The sequence below is a fragment of the Struthio camelus genome, chromosome 6 (assembly GCF_040807025.1).
Source record: "Struthio camelus isolate bStrCam1 chromosome 6, bStrCam1.hap1, whole genome shotgun sequence".
NCBI lineage: Eukaryota > Metazoa > Chordata > Aves > Struthioniformes > Struthionidae > Struthio > Struthio camelus.
This window is the reverse complement of record NC_090947.1, coordinates 28492681-28514525: the sequence shown is the minus strand read 5'-3', so window position 1 is coordinate 28514525 and position 21845 is coordinate 28492681. Positions and strand designations below refer to the sequence as shown.

Below are 21845 nucleotides of genomic sequence, written 5' to 3'. Positions count from 1 at the left end.
GCTAGCTTCAGCTTCTAAAAGGTTTTTTAGAAGACAGACTTGAAAGGGGACACAGCGTGGATGTGCAAGAAGTTGTATCAATTACATATTTTGCCCAACCCAGCTTGCACTGGCTCTAATTTAATCAAGAACTTCACTGCATAATTTTATTATTGAGAGCCTACCATAGCTCAGTCTGGAAGCATCGTTAGTGAAAGGTACCCAAAGGACCGAAAAAACTGCTAAGCAGCTGGTATACATAACCTAAAAACTTAAGTGCAGTTGCAACACAATTACCTCTGCTTCCAGTGGGAACCCAAGACAACTGTACAGAGAGGTCAATTAGTTGGCATGGCAAAGCACTCCCTTTCTGCATCACAGTGCTAATTAGGAGAAAAAATTATCTTACATCAGTTTTACTCGCAGTCTATGCTAGGGAAAGCACAGGCCAGACATGAGCACGTATGAGGTTTGTGTATACAAAAGTTTTATATTTTCTACCCTTACCTTTTCTGGCTCCTCTTGCAGCTGCTGCTGATCTCTACTCTGTATGCTACACAACCTTTGACTGTGGGCAACAGAGCGTTTCAATGGCTCATCGTCACTGTCAGAATCTACATAGAGTGCTGTAGAGCTCTTTGACTTGAATGTGTATTTTCTGTGAATTAAAAACACGGCTATAAAACTTTACAGCATTGTACAAATCTGTTTCAAAATAACATTTAAAGAACTGTTAAACCCAGCACTCACACTGGAGGGCAGTACGGTTTTGGGAACAAAGGGTAACTCGTGACAATGTAAATCTATTAACATAGCAGGCAGGGGTTTTGGAAGAGATATCTTTTACTAGGTTGATTGACATAGCTTCCTCAAGTCTGAAATAGCAACTTATATCCTTAGAAGCTATAGCCACACACCCACCCAACAGATCAATATACTAGACTAGCCTACCTGCTGGTATCCCAAGTGTTACTTTGTTCTTTCACAAGGTATATTCATTTTAAGAACCAGCAGCAGAATCAAGTTCACAAGCCAAGATTCTGTACTATATTGCCTAACAAACCTGGACAATACTCATTTCACTGAGTCCACACTAACATGTAAAACTCATTACAAACTATTGGCTTTCTTAAATTCACCAAGGTGGACACAGGACTTCCAACATTATCTTTAGGATATAAACATTGCAAACCTGCGCTATTTTTGTAGTTTTCCAGTTTAGGCTTTCATTGTGTTAAAATTACTTCTTACTTCTATAGAACAAAAGACAAGGGAATCTAAGTCAATAATTTCTGCTAAATTAAGAAACCTGGTCTACACGCATTCCACAACGCAAAAGTACCCAGCACGATTATCACATTTTCCACTGTGTCAAAAACTGACCTTTCAAACGGCCTATAAAAATAATGCCCTTTCATCTTTACAAATAAACTTAAGGAATTAACCACCTGTTCCTAGAACATCCATTAGGGCTCCACAAATAAGAACAGAGGAAAGAGCTAGGCTGCAGAATTAGAAATTGCTTTGCTTCTTTAGAAATGACTTGCAACTATGAATGCAAGCCAGCTTAAGATGGTTGGCACTGTTAAATCATCTGCACAAACTAAATCCAGTTCTTCTGACGCTCACTTTCCCCCTGAAAAAATTAATCTTTGCTTACTTAAAACTCTCCCAAGATTTTCAAGAGAAATGCGAAGGGGACTGTGTCAACTAATCAAATTGTGCCACTAATCTTTATTGCAGCTAACACGTAACGCCAATAAAACTCAGATATGAAAAGAAGACAGCAGAAAAACTAAGACTGAAAGGAGAGAGGATAAAGAAGAATTAGAAAATAAAATTTTAAGATATCTTTAAAATTATCCCATGAAACTCAAAGCCATGGGCATTTCAGAGCTATAACTCACCTACAAGGTGTGGAAGTGCTTACAGTACAGGAATTCACCATCTGGGAGGCTTTCAATGGACGGGAACTATTAAAAAAAGCAAAGGATTAACTGCAGCAGTTACAGTCTTCAAAAAAAAAAAAAAAGTGTTTGCTTGTCTGCTGTGCATGCAAATCTATGGCCAAAGAAACAAGTAGAACACCATTATGTACTCGCTAATTGCTTAGATTTAGAGTAGTAACTCCACGACGCTATAAATATACAACAGTCTTTCAAAACCGTACGCAATCCTTTCAACTTGACTCATTTCTTAGTGATGTACCCTTAGGGACAAGCTTACAAATTAAAGGCCTTGGGCTCCCATGTCAAGGCAACTCATTCCTCCTTTTTTCCCCCCATCAACTCTTGATTTCCTGCTCCCAAACCACAGTCTCCTGCTGCTGTCTGGATTAGCTGGTTTTCTGGCATGTCCCCTGTCTCCATTGCTCCTCCCTCACCTAGATTCTTCTAAAGAAACTTCCTGCTCCATTTCATCCTTTAATGGGCTCCTCCAAATTCATTACTACCTCTACACATATTTCCACCAGACGGCTGCCAGTGCAGAAATACTTTCCAGTCTTCCTCCTCAAACCAGGACTGCTTTTCTCCAGCTTTGTCACCCTACTCCACTCTTTAGACAATCAGAATAGTTACAAGAACTAAAAAAAGCCATTGGAAATCTGTTTCAAGCATATTCTAACATACTTTTGTTCTGGTTAGCTCAACCTGTTTGTTACGCTTAAGAGGTACAGATTTCTACTGTTAAAGCAAACTGCTGGAAAACATCCATGGAGTTCTCAAAGGCCACTAAACGTTCAGCACAACAACACGTGCCACATTGCTGAACATATGTACCGGATATATCCTAACTCACTACAGTTACCACGGTTAAGTCACAAGACAGGGGCCACAAGAGATCTGGGGGTTTCTTATTCCTTATTCTGCCACAAACTTCTATGTGACAACTGGCAAATTTAATCTCCTTGTCTCAGGACTAGCAGCTGTACAGAAATAACTGTCACAGGGAAAAGGAGAGACTATTTTCAGCATGGTAAGTGCTCAGATTAACTATAGTGGTACAGAAAAAAAAACAATGAAAAACTGAATGACATGAATGAGTTACAAGTGAAAGAAGAAAAAGGGAGGATGTTATGCCTCCTGAGTAAAGTGTATTGTGAAGGATAACCTAGATTTTGCACCAGTAAGCATAAATTTTTACAAATTACAGACAGAAGTTTTCCAAAAAAAAAAAAAGTGAAGATTTCCACCTTACTGAGTATTCCCCTTAATAATGTCCTGCCAAGTCCTACCACTTGCATGATGCTTCCTTCCCATATGGATTCTCATGCTGGCATCATTATGAACCAGCACAGCACAACTAAGATGTTAAATTAAATATCACACTGCGACGCTTGTGAAGCAGCATAATTTTAATGTGTATTTCCCTACCCAGACCTCTGCTGGAGTAGATCCGACCACTGCTTACCGCATGGCATATGTTCTTAACCCCAGGAATATGGCACGGATCATCCACGAGTCTTACACTTACATTGCAGAATGGGCACTCCATCCCAGCGTCAGTGGTAGCCTAGTGCTTTCTGTACAGTGTGAAAGCAGGGTTAAGTATCTTGGAATAACCACCTGCTGGCCGACTTTATGATTGAGAGACAATGCTACATTGAAGCTGTATCTTTTCAGATGAAGAATCAGGACCCTGAAAGACATGAGAGAGGTACAAATGGCAAAATTAAGCTGAAGATAGAAGTCAGAAAAGAAAATCTGCTGAAAACCCAAGTAGCTCTATTTACAAAATACATTCACCTGACTAAAATAGATTGTTACTTGGGGGGGGGGGGGGGGGAAGGGTTATCTGTCTCTTGTCTGACAAGAGATATCTAATCGCTCCTAGCCCAATCACCCAACTTTGTGTGAGATGTCGTCCCCAAACGAGTTATGTTTTAGGGCATTAAGACTGTAGGAAGCACAACGCAGTTGTGGCAGCTCCTGAATCTGAGGAGTGTAAGCACAGCATACCTTCATCAAGATCCTTCTGAGAGATAGCTGTGGTCAGTAAAACTGTCTAACAAGACTCAGTCTAGGCGCATCTTTTCAACGATATGCAGGTATCTTTCACTAGCAGTTCAAGAGGCTTACTGCTTTATCTGCATGGTCAAGCAGAAGCAAGCAGCTCTCACCAAGCTTGTTATTTCTACTGTGCAGGGATAGAGGTAGGAAACAATCTGATCATCTTTATAGGCCAGAAAAAAACACTATATTACACAGAGATATTTGAGGTGCAGGGTTCCCACAACTGCGGAAAGCTGAGGAGGAACTGTGCCCAGCGCAAAATGTGTACTGGGTTTGTTTGTCACTGTACCTCCTCTTTAAAATAGCTTTTGATTCCATCAGTTTAAAAAGCCTGAAAAGGCCTCCCTATATTGTGAATCTTCTCCCTTATGCTGCACTTTGTTCTGTTTAGATCATGCAGCTGTATCATCATTTGCATTGTGCTAATAGCCAAAAATTTTGCATGGGTTTTGCCGTGCTAACATAGTGCATATGCCATTTAAGCAAAATACAAGCAATACTTTAGCAAAAAACCCAAGTTACTCGTTTCAATATGAGTATACACGGGACAAGGGCACAGGATGGACAAAAAAAAAAAAAAAAAAATCATCGAACAGTCTCTTTTAGCTTTACATCCCATGAAAAAAGTGATCTCTACCTCTAAAGTGCTTCCAATCTAAGTAATGCACTAAACCCAGCCACAAGGTTAGAAAGTATTGAGCAGGCCATTAAACCTCAAAGTGCTTTCTGAGCCAGACAGAACAGGCATTAGGACAGGAAGAAATGACCAAAGCAAAATCCTCTATATCTTGTGGCAGCAATCTCTCCAACTAAATTCTGCCTATCAGTTCAACTGAGTATAAAATACTAAACATTCAGAATATACTTACTGCCTCCACCTTCTCCTCCCCCCACCCTAAACCCCTAGAAAAGGGGAAGAGGGAAAACAAAGACTTCCTTGCGTAGTAAGAGGGAGGAAGGAAGAAGTGTTGTAGAGGATGCCCAAGGGGTAGCACACAGAGCTTGTTTCGAGGAAAATGCAAGAGGAGCACGAGGAACCTCATGCCTACAATGAACTGGGTCAGGAAAAGCGCAGTGCATGCATCTCTCATGTTGACCATTTCACATGTCACCCTACCCATCATCCCAGCCTCGCTCTCCGAAGCTGTTTTACCTGCACTTTTGTTAACTTGTGTTTCCATGCACAGGAGAGAAACAGAAGATGTCAGCATTTACCTGGGAAGCCTATTGAACTTGTGTGTGACAACAGCAGACTTTCCATTGCATTTCTCACAGGAATACTCAATCTCCTCTGCCTATTTAAGAGGACATAAAAATGACTAGTGAAACAAAAGATACATCAAACATCTTAACAGAAATCACATCGCTTTTAGCTGTTATAGAAACTCTACAAGGCAGATTATATTCATCTTCAACATGACCTAACAAAAGGGCATCTGATAGTAGGACAGGTAGGAAAGCTTACAACCGGGTAACATATCCACGGTAACAGGTGCAATGAGATTGGGAGACATATATTTTCTCCCCAAAGTCTATTGCACAGACTAATGAAATAGCTACAAATGAGACAGATTAGCTTCCAAAGAGAGAAGACAATTTTGCAAGGCTTACAGTTTTCTCTCCCACACACAGTTTTCTCTCCAACAGTCTTTGGTGATGACAGTTTGCCACAAAGTGTTGTCAAAAAGCTCTAACTTTGTTCCTGAAAAGCTATCCTCATCTAAACTTGTCACAGATGTGCTGTACCAGATGAGAGTTTTGAATAAGCAGCAAAAGGACAAGAATCACTGTGCCAGAATTATATGACTTAGACACCAAATACCTACTGTCCTCTTCTTTAAGTGTGAGGCCAAGTGACAGCACTATTACCATAATATTAATAATAATAAAATATCACAAGCATAAGTCCTCCATCCGCTTTCAAAAAATACATTATTCTATTCATAGAAAACTTATCTGTAATGGGACTAAGGAAAAAAAAATCACACATCTAGATAAGACTTGATTTAGGTGACTAACAAAATACAACACTAATTCACAGAGGTAGGGCTTATTTTTTGCTTTCAGAAACCTTGTGATGTAGGTCTACTTACAAGATGAGCATCCACACATTACAAGTATTCTTTAATTAATGCATGAACATTTTCCCACATGTCAGTTTAGACCAATTATATTAGCTGTTGCAGCATTCTAGCCCAGGAGAGGAAGCAGCCGTTTGAGCGATTATCTCAATCTGACAGTCTTCCTTCTCCTGTTTATACTTGTTTATGTCTCAGTTCTTCCACCACAAAATGGAAAAATTTACCTATTCCACAGCAGTATTCTAAGGATCAGTTAATGTCTGCATAGCATTTTAAGAAAAAAATTCCTACATACCGTTTCTGTCCAAACTTCACAGGAATACAAAGTTAATTATTTCATAAGCCTGCAGTCACTGCAATGAGCTACACAATCAAAAGTCACACAGAATAAAAATAAAATCCAACGTACCCGAAAGAAGAGGTCAAGGGAATCCTGGATTGATCGAGATGGAAGTAATTTCTTTCTTCGAGGAAGGTCAATGGAAAGGTCATTAAACTGTTCTCGTTTAGTGACTGTTTCACCACACCTGAAAAAAGAAAAGAAACATGCTTATATATATCTGATGAAAAATATACCTGAAATAAATGAAAATTTCTATTTTTTTTTTTAAGCTTCAAGTAACTTTATCTCTTCCCAGTAAATATATGCATTTTGATCTGTGTTTTTAGTCACAAGAATGAAAGCGTACGAGACTTGTGACAAAGCTGAATTTTGGAATTTCACTTTGATGCTTTACAACTTGAAAGAAACATTTATGTAAAAGCAAGATCAAAAAAAACAAAAAACAAACCCACCAACCCCAGACTGTGAAAACTACTTTGGGAGAGGCCAGATGATCAGGCATACAGAAATCAAAATGACTGTTGCATAGCTGAACAAGTCTCATTCATTCAGCATTCTTAGGAGAAAAAAGAAAGGCCGGTCCAACCTCAGAAGGGAAAGCCTAGAGAGTCGTTCAAACTGTTTTTAGAAACAAAACACTAGAGTCCATGCACATCTAAAAAGAAATCTCAATTTTGCTGTAGTTTGGGTATTTTTTTTTTTTTAGGGGGGGAACGGGGACAGGACTGACTAAAGATCATTAGTCTTTAGTAATTATTACCTACGTGGAATTTACACACAATTATTTTAGGAGAATCATGCAGCACATTCAGAGTAATATTCCAAAACGTCTGCGTACATCAAAACTCTGTGGAACGCAAGCATTCAGCAGCATGTACTGCACAAGCCATAACAATGAATGGTCAGACATACCAGTTCATATCTTTTTCTGTAATAACCTACAAACCACCCCCCCCATGCTTTTCCTTGAAAGTCCTTAGTAAGGACAGGAAAAAAAAAGTCTCCCCTTTTCTGAGAGGGAACACTGGCTGGGACTCCCTTTCGCCCCTGTTCTCATGCAACTAGTACAAAAACAAAAACACAGAAGTATTACATTAAATACGTAATGAGGAACTAAATGGTATGAGATGGTTTTTAGAAGCTTTGTAGCAGTAAATAGTGCGGTTTGTGGTTTACAGCATTTCTAGACTTTTGAACGTTTTCTAAACATCTAGCTTTGGAGAAAGCAGACTTCTTAGTTCTAGTTGTGGTCTGCAGATGAAGTCACAGAAGATGGAAACGCTTCCAAACCTTTTAAAGTAATTATGATGAACAGAAACCCTCAAACATACTTACATTTTACAAATGATAGAATGCTGAACCTCAAACTCTAAGTTACTGATAACCGGACAGGTATAAACTTTGGTGGCTGAGAGGTCATCAGAAGCCCGTCCTGGTGAGTTATCTTCACTAGGGACTGGCTCACTCTTCCAAGTTTTGTTTAACTTCTCCATGTCCTCCTTCAGCTGATCAAGACACTGGCTCAGGAACTCATGTGCATCCTGAAATGGGGTAAACTCATGAAAATAATGTTGTACAATCCCATTCAGTATCTTCCTCCCTCTCTTACACACAGAGATGGGAGGAATCACGTTTTAGCCCATTGCACTCAGCAATATCAGGACACTACTGTTCTAAGAAACGGCAAACGATAGTTGTTTATTCAGTCAAAAGCTCAAGTCACTCAAATACAGGTGAAGTTGGTTGGGACTCCACTGAACTTCTGTCAATGAACAAAATACACAGAACTGTTTCCAGAGAATATGATACTTACATTCTGCATGTACCCAGAAAATCTCTCTGCAGTAGCTGAAATGGCACTTTTCACCTTCTTGAGCAGCTCTTTCTTAACTTCAGGGCTGCAGACATCCTTTTTAGCAAGCAGATGGGCAAAACGTCTGCAGAAGTTAATGTAATGAAACGTTCATTGGCTTTCCAGGATTTTAGAGAAAAAGAATAAAATTCATAGTATCTTATTCTAAGTCTTAAAGGCTTTTCTCCTATAATAAGTGGTGTAGAAGTTTTGTATGAAGACCTCTCAGAAAACGGAAAATAAATATATTTTTTCATTTCAAGTATTTTGAAATCTCATTTGAGGCCATCATTGGAACGGGACTTGAATAAACAAAATCACACAATCTTTTAAAGAGAAGACTCCTAAAAAAAGTTTTATAAGCTTATTTCTGCTCTATCTTTTACCATGAGATAAAAAAACCAATGCTTTTTGAAAGCATTTATATTGATAGGAGAGATGAAATTATATGCCACCAAAATAACCAATACAAATAATTACATTCAAATTTTATGGCCAATAAAAGTTTATTTTATCTTATTTATTTCTACTTCACTCAGTTTGAAGCATTACTACTTTTGGCAGTAAAACATTACCACAAAGTAGAAATAAAGCTGTAACAAGAAAAGCCGTGAGGAGTTCCTTCCTTCAAGCTACACATAACATTACTGGTAACTTTGTTAAAAAACAATTGTTGAAGCCAACTTCCCCTGCCCCTCAGTTATTGCAATTTTTTTTTTAAACTGATTTGCAATTTCACAGGAAATACACAACCGAAATATTTCAAGTACAGCAGTTTAGGTCATGTAACATATATATATATATGAAGAAGTTCTATGACACCGCGGGGGGGGGGGGGAACAAGGCACTTGCATTCTGTACCCCGCTTCCCTCCCCCATTCAGCTACCAAAATTATTCAGTTCAGTTTCCAAAATTATCCAACAATTTGCCTTAAACAAAAGCTAAGATACACACAGGAGCGAGATGAATTTACTGCGCCCCAAGAAGTTTCTGCCATCCTGCTGAACTACAGTAAGCATGTTCTCTCCTAACCTGCTACAACTGCCAAGTGAGGCATGTTAGCAAATGCACCTTCTCACCACAGCGAGCTTTTAAAGCGTAGCAACACTCATTGTGTTAGATCAGTTCTCATACCCAAACCAACAGAAGCTAAAGCAGATGCTATTGAGCATCAACCTGTTGTATTTAGGCACAGGATGACACACTGCTCTCTCCATCAGAAGCGCTACGGCAGAAGATCTACCCGCAGAATTTGCCATTAAATATGTGAGGCACCAGCCTGAGACGTCTTTTCCCAAAATTTGGGGAAAAGACATTTGAAAAGGTAGATGGAACAACTTCCAACCTTAAGTATCGTAGGAAGAGCTCAAGAAGATATAGCAAAGATAGAAGTGACTCCAAAAGATACGAGAGAAAATGAAATTGAAGCAGAAATGGTTCTGGAATCCTAAATTTTGTTAACTGAGAGAGAAAAAAAGTAGTACTACGCAAGAGTATATATAAAATACTGAACGGGAGAGAGCATGGTACACAGAGCAAACGGCAGTTTGTATGATATACATGCAATGAAATCTGAATGGCAACCGAATTCAAAGTTTGAAAGAGGAAAGTGCATTTTACACAACACACAGACACCTATGGAGTTTCCTGTCGTGAGATCTGATTGAGGCAAACCGTATTAGGAATAGTTAATGACTGACTGAAACCCAGCTGGTCATGTTTTAAAGAGAAGTTTTTCCGTATCTATTTATTATGAAGTTTCCTGAACTTTCATCTAAAGCATTTCACTCTGCCACTTGAAACACAGTAGAATGTATAGAAAACTACCTGTAACCCAGACACAGAGATGGCTATGATTTATTTTTTGTAAGGGCAAGAAATGAATTCACAATTCTCTAAGTTTCAGCCAGAGTTTAAGGAAAGCACAATCAATTCACTCATCTATACACACATCATACTCTCCAAAGGCACTTCATTATTGCTAAGCTAGTTTCTCAATAGCAGCAGAAAATATCCTTCTCAGAAAGAGAACTTTACCTGATAAGTGCATTGAGTGGAATTTTTTTCCATGGGATACCCTGCTTGAGCAAGTCATTAGCAAAAGACTGAATTGAGAATAAGGACTGTAAAATGGCGTTCATATAGCAGGTGTTTCCCAAGTTTGAAAACCTGGAAAACAGAAGATATTATTAAACTCGGTGTTACTGGCACGTAGGACATCCACCAGCCTACACAATTCTTCACTGGAGCAGTCCTTCTGCATTTCAGAAAAAAATACAAACTCATAGCAGGAGGTATTTACTGGAAAGGCACCTATGAGAGTTTTCACAATCAAAATATTAAAACACATGTGTATATACACACACAAGAGAGAAATGATGCATGTAAGTGTATGAAAGGAATGCGAGTACCCTGAAATTATTATACCATCTAACATTTTCAGGAAGTGAATTAAGAATATGTATTTTCCATACCAGAAAGAGTGTTCCCAATCTCCAGGTTCACTGATTTCAGGATCAAGTTGTTTGTTGTTGGTGGTTTTTTTTTAATGAAACAAACATAACAAGCGTGTGCATATTCTGATGATGAAAGCATGCACATCGGATAAAGCAAACGAAACCTACCCTTGTAATTGTTGTTGCGGATGGGTAGAAAGGGGCACTCGGGGTTTGTTCCACCCTGTGTAATCTTGATTAGATCTCATTTTTTTAACAGAAAGAGGTGCAGGCTGAGAAAGAAATCCCAGACTTCTTTTGGCTGAGGGGGTCTGGCTGGACACGTTAGACCTAAAAACATAAAGGGACATTAAGGATGAGATATCTGACGTGCTTCCTTAAACAGTTATAGTCCATGACACTGGCATTATACCACTACAGAAGACAAGGACTAGTGAAGCCACACAAGACAACTGGCATGTATCATTACACAAAACGGGTATGACAGGAAATTTTTATCCAGAACACTTAAGAAACGCTTTCTTTGGTTACATTTCCATACAATCACAGGTATGCACGCAGGGCAACCAAGTCTTTTGTTTTTAAGGCATTTAACAATTCCTCACGCAGTATGACGAGAAGAAGAATGATTTTGTAGCACGAGACTACAAATCACGAGATCTGTTTGAAGATCACAGCTGGGCTAAAGACTTCATTTTCAGCCTCTTGATCTTGTAACGTAATCACTCTAGATGCCAGTTTCTTGTGTATAAAACGTGGACAATGCCTCTTCTCTTCCTTGATCTTTTATCTCATCTATCTAGGGCAGAGACTGACAGTCTGATTGTACAGTGCCTACAACAAAGGATCCCAACCTCAGCGGAATTCTCTTAGTATAAAAAATAGAGTTCCATGTCATTTATCTACCTGCGAAAAATGAAGTCGGTTTCAACTTGCTGGGACTTAGTCTCAAGTTCTAGAGTTTAGATATCACCTAGATCAGCTAAACCATTAACTACTCCTCGTTAAGTTTGATTTTGATGCCAGATTCTTCCAATACTCTCAAGCAGTGCTGTACAAATATGGAGGCTCTCATAAGCATAGCCAGGCTTCTGTGGCACAGAAATGGATTTCTGTGCTAAAATCTTGAAAAAGTTCCCTCGAACAGAAAGTGTTATTAGAAAATCTAGATTCTAAATATGTCATTTTTTTAATGAGGTTCTGCAAAATATTATAAACTGCAGTGACTTTAGACAGTCCACTTATTACAAACAATAACTGAAGTTTGTAGATGTACCTCGAGCAATTGTAGCCGTACTGAATACCTAGACTGCATTTTTGGAAAAAATACGATATACATATTTTACGCATAAAAGCCATATACAACCTGATAAACACATAGGAAAGTGAAGACCCTAATTCCTTAGAAAGAGCTGCCATTTATAGTTCATGCTAACGAATCAGTCCTACCTGTCCAGGGTGGAACTGCCAGTAGAGTACTCTTTTGATGAGGACCTACTACCGTAAAAGGATGATGACTGCAGTGGTAAAACACCTTGGAAAAGAAATAGAAAGGCAGGTCATCTTGCTCTTGGTGGCTCAGCTCTGCAGTTCAAAAGTATTCAGCCAAAAGGTTTAAAAATCCTCAAATGTTACTTTCCAGTATTGATTACTAAATAAAGTACTAAAACAAATATTAAAAATACGTAAAGACATGCTGGAATTTTAATCAAGTTTGGATATGATGGGGATTACGGTATCAAATTGCAGTATGGAACATTAAAAAGTAACTGAAATGATGCAACTATCTGAAATATAATAAATACCTACCTCTTATTCAATACATAAGATACATGCAACAGAAAACTCTGTATGATTTCCAATACAATGTTCTCAAAATTCAAGGCAAATACGCAGAAGTGAGAACAGTTTCTCTTCCCACTACAAATTCTGCAGTAAATTACCATACGCTTGGGGCAGAATAGGATTCTTTCATCGTTCTGACACCATTGTGTCAGATCCAGAGAATCTAATGCCTCAGATGGTTCCAACAAAAGGCATGGTCCCAAGAGTCCAAAAAACCAAAAAAATCTGTTAAGGTGAATCACAGCATAATTTAGGTTGGACAATGAATAAACACTTCCTTCCATCCCAGCCTGAAATGGTTTGAGCCACGCAACTTTCAAATATACAGCCATATTAATGAGGCTAACAATACCATTACCTGACCTGCAGGTATACACATGCCAGATTTTAATTTTGACTTTAAAAAGCAAACCAGATTTCCATTCAGAGATAAGCATTCACCTTGCCTGTTCCTCTAGCAACATATTTGTGCCATTTGAGCTGCACTAAAGAGAGCGCGTTCAGTAACGTTTCCCATAAAAGCAAAACCCTGAATGCATTCCTTTTCACGAGGAAAGAGGCTCAGTATTCAGAAATATAACTGAAGAACTGTGCTGCTTACCAGGTTATGAACATATTGTCCACATTACTATAACGCCTATATACCCTTGTCATACTCCAGAATCCAACAGAACTACCGTAGAAACAGAAGAGAAGTCCTGGCCCCAAAGAGTTCCCCTTCTAAACGCTGGAGAAGAGATAGGGGAACGCCAGCAAACAGTAAGGCAATATTGTACCCAGCAAGGCAGGCTGCGTTTTCAGCAAAACAACAGCCTAACGTTTGTGTAGGCATTAATAGCAAAGGAGAGCTTTACAGATAAATAAGAAAGAGGGTGAAAAGGAATTCATTGGGAGAGGACTCCTGTAAACATCCAATGGGAAGTGCAACTTAGGAGAAAGTCTGAAGCTGCTCGTTGAATTTTCAAGCAAGCGGGCACATGGGCTGCCATCAGCAGACAGGTACGGGGGTGAGGGTCACATAAAGTGAATAATGAGAGGAAAGCCAGGACAGGCTTGGAAAATGAAGGGAAGTCGTTTGCATCTCATATATGGCTCTGCAGGAAGCAAGAAAGTTGGTGGCACAGGGTAAGCAAAAGCTTAAGAAAACAGGCTCTGTAGCTGCTTTCTGAACTGGTACCCAAGGAACAAAACAGTACTGGTCAAAGCCAGAAGGTATCATCCGGCTTTATTTTTTTACCTGATGTCCTATTTTCCTCTGCCTGCTTCAGATTCAACTGCTTCTCTCTGCTACTGTTTAAATACTTCCATGCTGGATCACTCAAGGCTTTATTATTCCTGCAGATAAACACGAATGGAAGTCAGAGCAGCTGCAGAAAATACAGGATATTCCTGGTCAATATTTACAACTTCTTTTAAAGCATTTCTCTTCTATCATCTTTAGTTCTCAACTACGGAATATATAAACTTTGCTAGCAAATAAGTTTAACTATTTCATTTAAGTACACATTCTTACTTATGAAGAAATGTGAACGTGCACAAAGAGCTTATTTTCAAACAGCAATTATTCCCTTTATGAGTTTTCTCTTGAAAAGGGTCAAAACAAGTTCCGAAAAGAACCTACTGACTGCTATACGTGGGTACGTGTGATAATTCAAGCTAAGCTAAAAAAGAAAGATGTCAGAAAATTTGCCTCTGCCAGCCTTCCGCAAATCCGTTACTATGTCAGGTTATACTTCCCGCATTAACTCTGAATGCAAACCCTATTTCAAGCATCCAGTAGGATCTGACTTTTACTAGTGGCTGGCCTGTAGAGTGTTGCTGAGGCAGAGGAAATACCCCAAGCTTTCTTTTCAGAAATATTTACATTGACAAACAAAAAAAATTTCAATCACAAACCAGAAACAACAGTTACTTACGTTGAAGAATCGTTCTCTTTGGGATAATCTTCACTCATTTCTGAACCAGGAGGTTGTGTTCTTTTCCTCTTTTCACTAAGGACAGAAAATTTTTGAGGTAATCGCTCTTTCGAAAAGAGCTGGTAAACAATCCTCTTTCAATTCAACCGATCTTCTGAACACTTTCTTTGCATTTTTCACCTATCTTCCACAATATTCAGTTTTACAACATACACAGAGAAGCATCTGTTCTGCAGAACTCTAAGTTTTACAGAAAGCTCAAATGCCAGTACCAGCCAGAGGCTAGAAAATCACATATTAACATCCTGTTAAAAGCAACAGCAAAACCATAGAAAGCAAAGTGTGCTCTTCTTACTTCTAGGTGTAATTAGTTCAGTCTGCAGCTCTACAACATGCTAAATTTCAACAGTACCATAAAAACGGAATAACATTCTTACCGATTTTCCAATAAGCCTGCTCTGTGAGGGACTGATGATGCAGGAGACGCTGAAATGTTAACCCTGTTGCTAGGCGTTCCGGTTCCAGGGGAATTCTTAACAGATGTTCTAGCTGGGGTTCCCAGCACCTTTCGAAATGGATTTTCATCCTTACTTTCCACAGTCACTCTTTTGGGAGGAGTCTGCAAAATCCAAAGGGGGAAGGTGGACACACGATCCGAACAGTGAAAAACATAATCATCTTTAGTCTAAACTAGCATTTACACTGCTGCTTTACTTGCCACAGCGTAGAATCCAAACACAGAAAAAGGGCTGCCTGTGATAGAACATGCGAGTTTAAACACCAGACGTGTAGAATTCGGACAGGATAGATGCAAGTCCTAAGCATGAAACCTTACTGTAGTAACTAAAATACCTTCTCATTTTCTCATGGTAAATCAGTTCATTGGACTTTTGTTTTTAAAATCTTCTTTACGTTCTTTGGGATGGAAAGACACACACCGTGATTCCTCACTACCCCTAGAACCATTCCAGGTGGTACTAAAAAGAAGCCATATAAAACCCTCACACTTAGAACAGCGCCCTGACAGCTTTGGCCCAAGCCAGCATCACATGTAAAGCAATGGAAAGAGCTGACAGCTGGCTAAGGAACATTGGTCAGTTTTAGACTTGAAAACTAAACATGTCTAATCTTACCACTGTATGTACAGCCTTAGAGTTTTTAAGCACAAGATTCCTTTAATCAACACGTAAAATTTGTTTCAGGACAACGACAAAAGAACTTTCCCTCAGGGCTGCAATGAAAGTATATTCACAGAGATAACAACATAAACTAAAGCCTGAAGGCACACCATGAAATTTGTATTATAGAAGGAGGAAAAGGATAAACAGAAGCAGTTTCAAGAAAACCATTTTTAGGGAGAAGTCTGTGACGTTTACTTGAAAAACCGAGCAGAAGGGCACAAACTCAGTAACTCTATTTCACAAAAATATGGCCAGCAGCTTTTCAATACATATATTTGGCTGAAACCTCCTAAACTCATTATGCTGACTTTAACATGCTCAGGTGCAGCGTATTTCAGGTGTTCGGTATAAACAAAGAGATATTCAGAACTATGTGAGAGGCAAATCTTAAGCATGTATTTTTCCCTCTGTTTCTACTTCTCCTTTGCCTGACTAATCGCTCAGCACTCTTCCACAGCCAGATGCTTTTTTCCTCAATCACGCAGAATAGGAGACGCACCGTTGCCACAACGCCCCATACACATCTATTCCAAGCCCTCTGGATTACAAACACTTCGGGTGCAAAATAAGTACTAACAGTGCCATTGCAATGTACAATAAGAGCATAACAGGAAGAAATGAATAAAAGGAAATTAGAGAAGAGGAAAAATTTTAACTTCAGCAGTTTAACAAACCTGGTTTTCTATATAGGAGAACTGTCTATTAGCTTCCTTCTGTGTGGTCCTGCTGCCCAGCACACCTCCAAAGCTGCCAGATCCCTGAGAGGGTTTCCCAGCTGACAGCGAAAGCACACAATATTTAGTTTGTCATTTAATTGACTGGCATTCTTATTTGTAAGAATGTTATCTACAGCTGAATTTGGAAGAGATACAGCAGATTTCCAGACAGTACAATATTCTGAGATCACAAACATAAGCTCATTTTTATGAATATCTCTTATATTGGTTGTTTGCTTAAAGGGCACTACAGTCCCTACCCTTAAAAAGATTAAAATTAAATAAGAGGAAAAATAAAAAGAGTCTTTGCACATGCGATGAACACAGTTTTTCGAATACACACCTGCTTACAACATAAACAATAAGTCCAAGTTTATTTTCTGCTTATTGTTGAGCATGACAAAGGTACACGATGAGAAAGGTGTGTAACAAAAATTTGGGTTCGAGGCCAAAAAGCAGCACTTACACAAATGCAGCACGCAAAGAAAGTCAGTAACACAAGGAGGACAGAACAGCTAAAGGTGAAAAAAGAAAACATAGCATTTACCCTTCCCCAACCTATCACTAATTGATTTACAACAATCGTACTTACCAGTATGAACCCTGTCCTGATGGACTGCATCCAAATACATCCGCATTTCATTTGCGTCTTTAAATGGTACCTTATCAATTGTCAGGAAGCTGGTATCCTTTAGTGTCAGCATCAAACAGCACAGTTTTCTACCGTTTGGTCGTAAGGTCACAGTTTTAATATTATGGCTTAGCTGAAAAGGAAAAAGTGATTGTAAACACAAATCCAATTTAAAAAGATCAAAAGACTAATACATTCCAACAAAAAACTTCAAGAGAGTAAGAGGTACTTACACAGAAATACTCCCCCCTGCTTCTTTTCGAGCAAACATTAAGCCTCACAGAATTAATGCAATCAGTTATCCTGGAAACTGACAGAACTGAAAGGACACTATCGCTATAGCTGAACAGTCCCTGTACTCCCGGACAAGCTTTCTGAAACTTAGTTCGCTGTGGAGTGTGATGTTTCTGAACATAAAGGGGTAAGAGCTTCATACAGTTCCATTTAGCTGTCTGAAACTTCTACATAAAGTCCGAATTATTATTTAAGATGGTGAAAGTTTAAAAGTTTTGAGTTTCAAACACTAAACACAAACTTCCATTTAGTTTATAATTTGCTCTCAGGGAAAGCAGATTTGACATAGCTGAAACAACCCAGTTAGGAAATAAGTCAATAAGAAACATATTTAGTCCATATGCAGGATTAAAACAAACGATATCAAAAGTTTCAGGGTTATGGTCTATCCCAAGAATAATTTTAATAAGAGTTTGTGCTCCCTAATATCGCCACTGCTGCTTTATTCTACGTTATACCATTATATAATTGTTACTTCTGATAAGTCACCTTCAAGAAATTGGCCGTTCAGTAACGATTCCATCCATGCAGCCTAAGGGTAACTCTTAAAACAGAGGAAGTAAAAGCGTATCTTGCATCTTCTGGGTAAATGCAAGTTTAACGACGTATACCTAAGTGTATCCACATTTTAAATTCCTTTGTCCTTCTTCACTTAATGTTTCATTTTGCTAGTCACTTCTTTAGCCTTGCCTAAGATTAGGCGCTAGCTATGCAACAAGTTCCACGCCAGTATACCGCTGTGTTCACATAGTCCTCCAAACAACACTGGAAGCCACAGCCAAGGTCATTGGGCAGGCTTTTACTACATCCCTGTGTAGTGCCTATCAGATTGGAGGCTTCTCCTAATTCAGCCATCTGCATACTGCCACACTATCAGTATAAACAAAAAGGACTCGTGATTGTTATTTAAACTTGTTCAAGTTTTACTGTAAGACAGTAAAACGCATACCACGTCTATCGGTGAGATTTCCCCCGCCCGAGATCACTAGCTTTTTGGGAAGCTAATCTAGACCTACCAGCAGTTTATGAGAGAGGCTGGAAATCCAACTCAAACAGAAACTAAAGGGTTTATTTTGCTGGAAAAATTAAACTTCTGTAATGTTTTATGCTTAATTCTTGCTCTTAAAAAAAAATTCAGAGACTGAAGAATTGAGAAGAGGCTTCAAATTTTTCATCCTCGCGTAAAACATGGAGCCCACCGGAAAGGGATTACAGTTTACTTCACCATCCCAATGAACAACCCATTTCAACTCAAAATGCTACTATGAAAGGACTCTACGCATACTCTCCATGCACCTATTATGACCCAATAAATGTTATAAAGTTTTGGGAGGCAGGGGCAAATGAAATAGTTCTTTTAATACTTATCTACCATCTAGCCCAACCTGGTCAAAGCTTTTAAAAATCTGTGAAACGCATCATCTTATGTAAGAAGTTGGATGAGGCACTAGTGGTTGTGGAAAGAAATATAACCCCGGATCTATCCAAATGTTTTATTATAGAAATGAAAAAAGGTAGAGAAAGGGTCTGTTGTACTCCCAGAGCAACTTGTCAACAAAGAAAGAATGCTACTTCTAAAATAGATTTATCAGGCATTTGTCACACCTGTAACAGCACGCAAGAGCACTCTGATGGACTGGGGGCAGCTGACGTAAACTACAGTCAAGTGCAAGCCTGTGGTACAGGGGGCAGTCTGCTTTCCCTGCCTGCTGCCTGTTCCCATAGCACTCTTGTGCTCATACTAGTGTCTGTGTTGCTGCAAGATAAGCAGGACTGGAAAGCAGACCCAGTTGAAAAATAGCCACCACCAAAACGTACAAAATTTGTCTAAGGATGTGGCTGCATACTTGCTCCTCTTCCTTCATTGCATTCCTACCTACATGGCCCATGCCACTCCCTCTACCAGATCCGGCATACAGTCCCCTTCCTTGAGTGAATTCAAGTTACTTTTCTGCCAAGTCTGTGAAATGAACTGGCTCACAGAGATATCTGACAAATGCCAGAGCCAGCAGACGGCAGCAGGCTGCGAGCAAGACCTGCCCCTTAGGCCACGATTAGTTGTTACATAGGTTCAACCTCCCTGCGGACCTATGCTTCAAGTCACTGCGATGCCGCGTTAACGCTTGCCCGTGCGGAAAGGAACGTGTGAGAACAAGCACCCCAGGAAGGTACGCGGGGAAGAAAGGACCGCTCTTCTCAGTTGCGACATGATCTAACGCTGGATTAAAGCAAACATGCAGTCATAGCATCAGATATGAGAAGACAGACCATTCTATCTTATACCTTGATTCAAAAGCAACACGGGCTGATCTAAGTGCTAATTGTCGTGGCTGTTAGGTTCGTTGCTGAGACTTTTCAGCGCGCTAAGGCAACAAAACCTGATCTTTCAAAAATAAAACAAATTATTCTTCACCATGTCAACGCACAGAAGCGGCTCAGAGAAAGGTTTGATGAACGCTAGAGCTGGAAAATGATTGTGGCAAGAAAAAGCAGAAGCCAACACCTAGACCAATTAAGGCTGCTACAAAGTCACTAACTGTTAGAGGGTCTTTTCTTAAACTGCTCGTGCCCTCTAACATTTTCTAAAATTAGACAGTAATTTCTTACATAAAAGAAATAACTAGGAAAAGGGAGATGAAAACAACTACAGAATGAAAAGAATAAAAAAAAAAGACAGTTTAGGCTGAATATGGGAAGAGAATCCCTAATAATAATCTGCCTCAGTCTCCCAGTGCACAAATCACATTGTCTGGCATATTTAAAACTTAAAACTGGGCAGAACTGTAATACATATATAGCACAACAGTGTGGTATAAGCAATTAGAAAAGCTACAAGTATGTTAACACTGATACTCTTCAGCCAGGAAAACTGCTAGTATAAATGCAATCCTTTAGGATCACATGGAGCGTCACCTCTAGATTCTGCAAACTTATCAGTAAGGTTGCATGTTCCAGAACTTTAAACGTGTGAAACAAGACAGTGTATACTTCGGTAGTTTTTCCTCTGCTTTTCATTTCTTTCTATTCAATCGTAGGCTTGATGCTGACCTCAGCAGATCCTTTAACAATACACCTGAATAATTTACAGGAGAGTTATACAAAGGGATTAGTGTTCAGGAAATGAGGAACAAGAAACAGGGACAGAGGGAAGTTTATGCGACTCTTAATAGCCTTGAAGGGGACAGCTGTTCAAAAAAGGGCACAAGCCATGCACTGCTCAAACAAAAGCCTGAATATTTGCTATACCTGAAATGTCTTTGGAATTCCTCCAACATTGTAGTGAACCACTAGACTCACTTTGTTGTCCTTCTCCACAATTTCAAAGCTCCCTTCTTTCCATTTTGTAATCCCAGTCTGCATGCTGCGCATCCGGACAGGTCCATGCACCTTTAGTGGAGCCATGCTTTCTCACAGAAAAGAACTAATAGGAGTAAGCGTACGTCACTTTAAAAAGCTGTGGAAAAGAAGAAGATTATAACTAGCTAGTAGCAAATAGTCTCTACAGAAAGATAAAAATAGGATTAAACATTTCTGTAGAACTTTGATAAAAGTAAGCTTTGCTGTTTCTTTAATCCACCTGAAGGAAACGCAGACCAATAAAAACTTTCCCAGTTCGGACAGTAACACACTGACTCCTAAACGCATAGAGGTGAGTGGACTCAACAAAGACACAGAAGTTCTTTCAAATCTTTAAACCGATTTCCACAGGTTTAAGGAAATTAAAAAAAAAAAAAAAGGCGCACCTATCTTCAGGAAGAAAGCGTAAAGTTGATAAAGGGGAAGAAAACAAAGTTTCAAAGGGACCCTACACCGGAATTACTTTGTTTCCGCTGTGACCGGAGACCAGAGAGGCTCTTCGGCGGGTCGGGTTACCTCAGGTATCACCGGCAGGTAGTTACCAGCGCGCCTGAAGCGCCGCCGTGCGCTCGGCCCCGCCCGCCCGGCTCTGCCTCGTCAAGGGACCGGCCCGGCCAAGCGGCGCCGAGCCGCGGGGCTTCCCCGCCGCAACGGGGATTCACGGAGGGGGAAAAAATAAATAACAGCAATGAATGGGAGAAGCCCGCGGTCCGCGAGAGGGGCGGGCGGGCGGCAGGCAGGGAGGGAGGGAGGGAGGGAGCGGCGGCAGCCGCCTCGTCGCCGACACACAAGCCCGGCCCGGCCCGACCCGCGCCGCCGCTGCCGCCGGGCCCTCAGCGCCGGGGGGGGGGGGTGAGGGCCGGGGGCTGCGCGCGCAGCGGCGGTGGCGGGGGGGGAGGGGGAAACGCGGGGGGCGTCCGGTACCTGCGGCCCGGCGGGTCCCGGCGCGGCGGCGGCGGGGGAGGGGGCGGCGGCGGATGGCGGGAACCGGCCAGCAGCGCCAGACGCCGCGCGACGCACGCACGTACGCACGTACGCACGCGCCCTCGCTTGCGTCAGCGCTGCGGCGCCCTTCCCGGCGCGCCCCGCGCCCTCCGCGCCGCTCGCCCCGCTCCGCCCCGCCCGCATGCGCCCGAGGGGCGGCCGCCCGCCCGCCCCGGCCCCCGCGCATGCGCGCGCC

General features: G+C 40.5%; 1 protein-coding gene across 3 annotated transcripts in view; it reads right to left on the bottom strand.

Annotated features, from left to right (window-relative positions):
• USP37 (ubiquitin specific peptidase 37) overlaps nucleotides 1–21845 on the bottom strand; it is a 36558-nt gene that overhangs the window by 13824 nt on the left and 889 nt on the right. The window contains exons 1-17 of one of the 3 annotated variants that reach the window (XM_068948910.1): nucleotides 21590–21775; nucleotides 20555–20762; nucleotides 16976–17147; nucleotides 16342–16442; nucleotides 14924–15105; nucleotides 14487–14561; nucleotides 13808–13905; nucleotides 12175–12259; nucleotides 10894–11055; nucleotides 10307–10438; nucleotides 8230–8353; nucleotides 7752–7957; nucleotides 6483–6600; nucleotides 5208–5287; nucleotides 3454–3618; nucleotides 1887–1952; nucleotides 487–637 (exon numbers count right to left, since the gene is read on the bottom strand). In XM_068948910.1, the coding sequence (XP_068805011.1) occupies nucleotides 487–637; nucleotides 1887–1952; nucleotides 3454–3618; nucleotides 5208–5287; nucleotides 6483–6600; nucleotides 7752–7957; nucleotides 8230–8353; nucleotides 10307–10438; nucleotides 10894–11055; nucleotides 12175–12259; nucleotides 13808–13905; nucleotides 14487–14561; nucleotides 14924–15105; nucleotides 16342–16442; nucleotides 16976–17147; nucleotides 20555–20710 (2073 nt within the window). In that variant the 5' untranslated portion in view covers nucleotides 20711–20762; nucleotides 21590–21775. Of the gene's footprint in view, nucleotides 1–486; nucleotides 638–1886; nucleotides 1953–3453; nucleotides 3619–5207; nucleotides 5288–6482; nucleotides 6601–7751; nucleotides 7958–8229; nucleotides 8354–10306; nucleotides 10439–10893; nucleotides 11056–12174; nucleotides 12260–13807; nucleotides 13906–14486; nucleotides 14562–14923; nucleotides 15106–16341; nucleotides 16443–16975; nucleotides 17148–20554; nucleotides 20763–21589; nucleotides 21776–21845 lie in introns of those variants that run through there. The other 2 variants (XM_068948912.1, XM_068948911.1) reach the window with 2 other exon arrangements.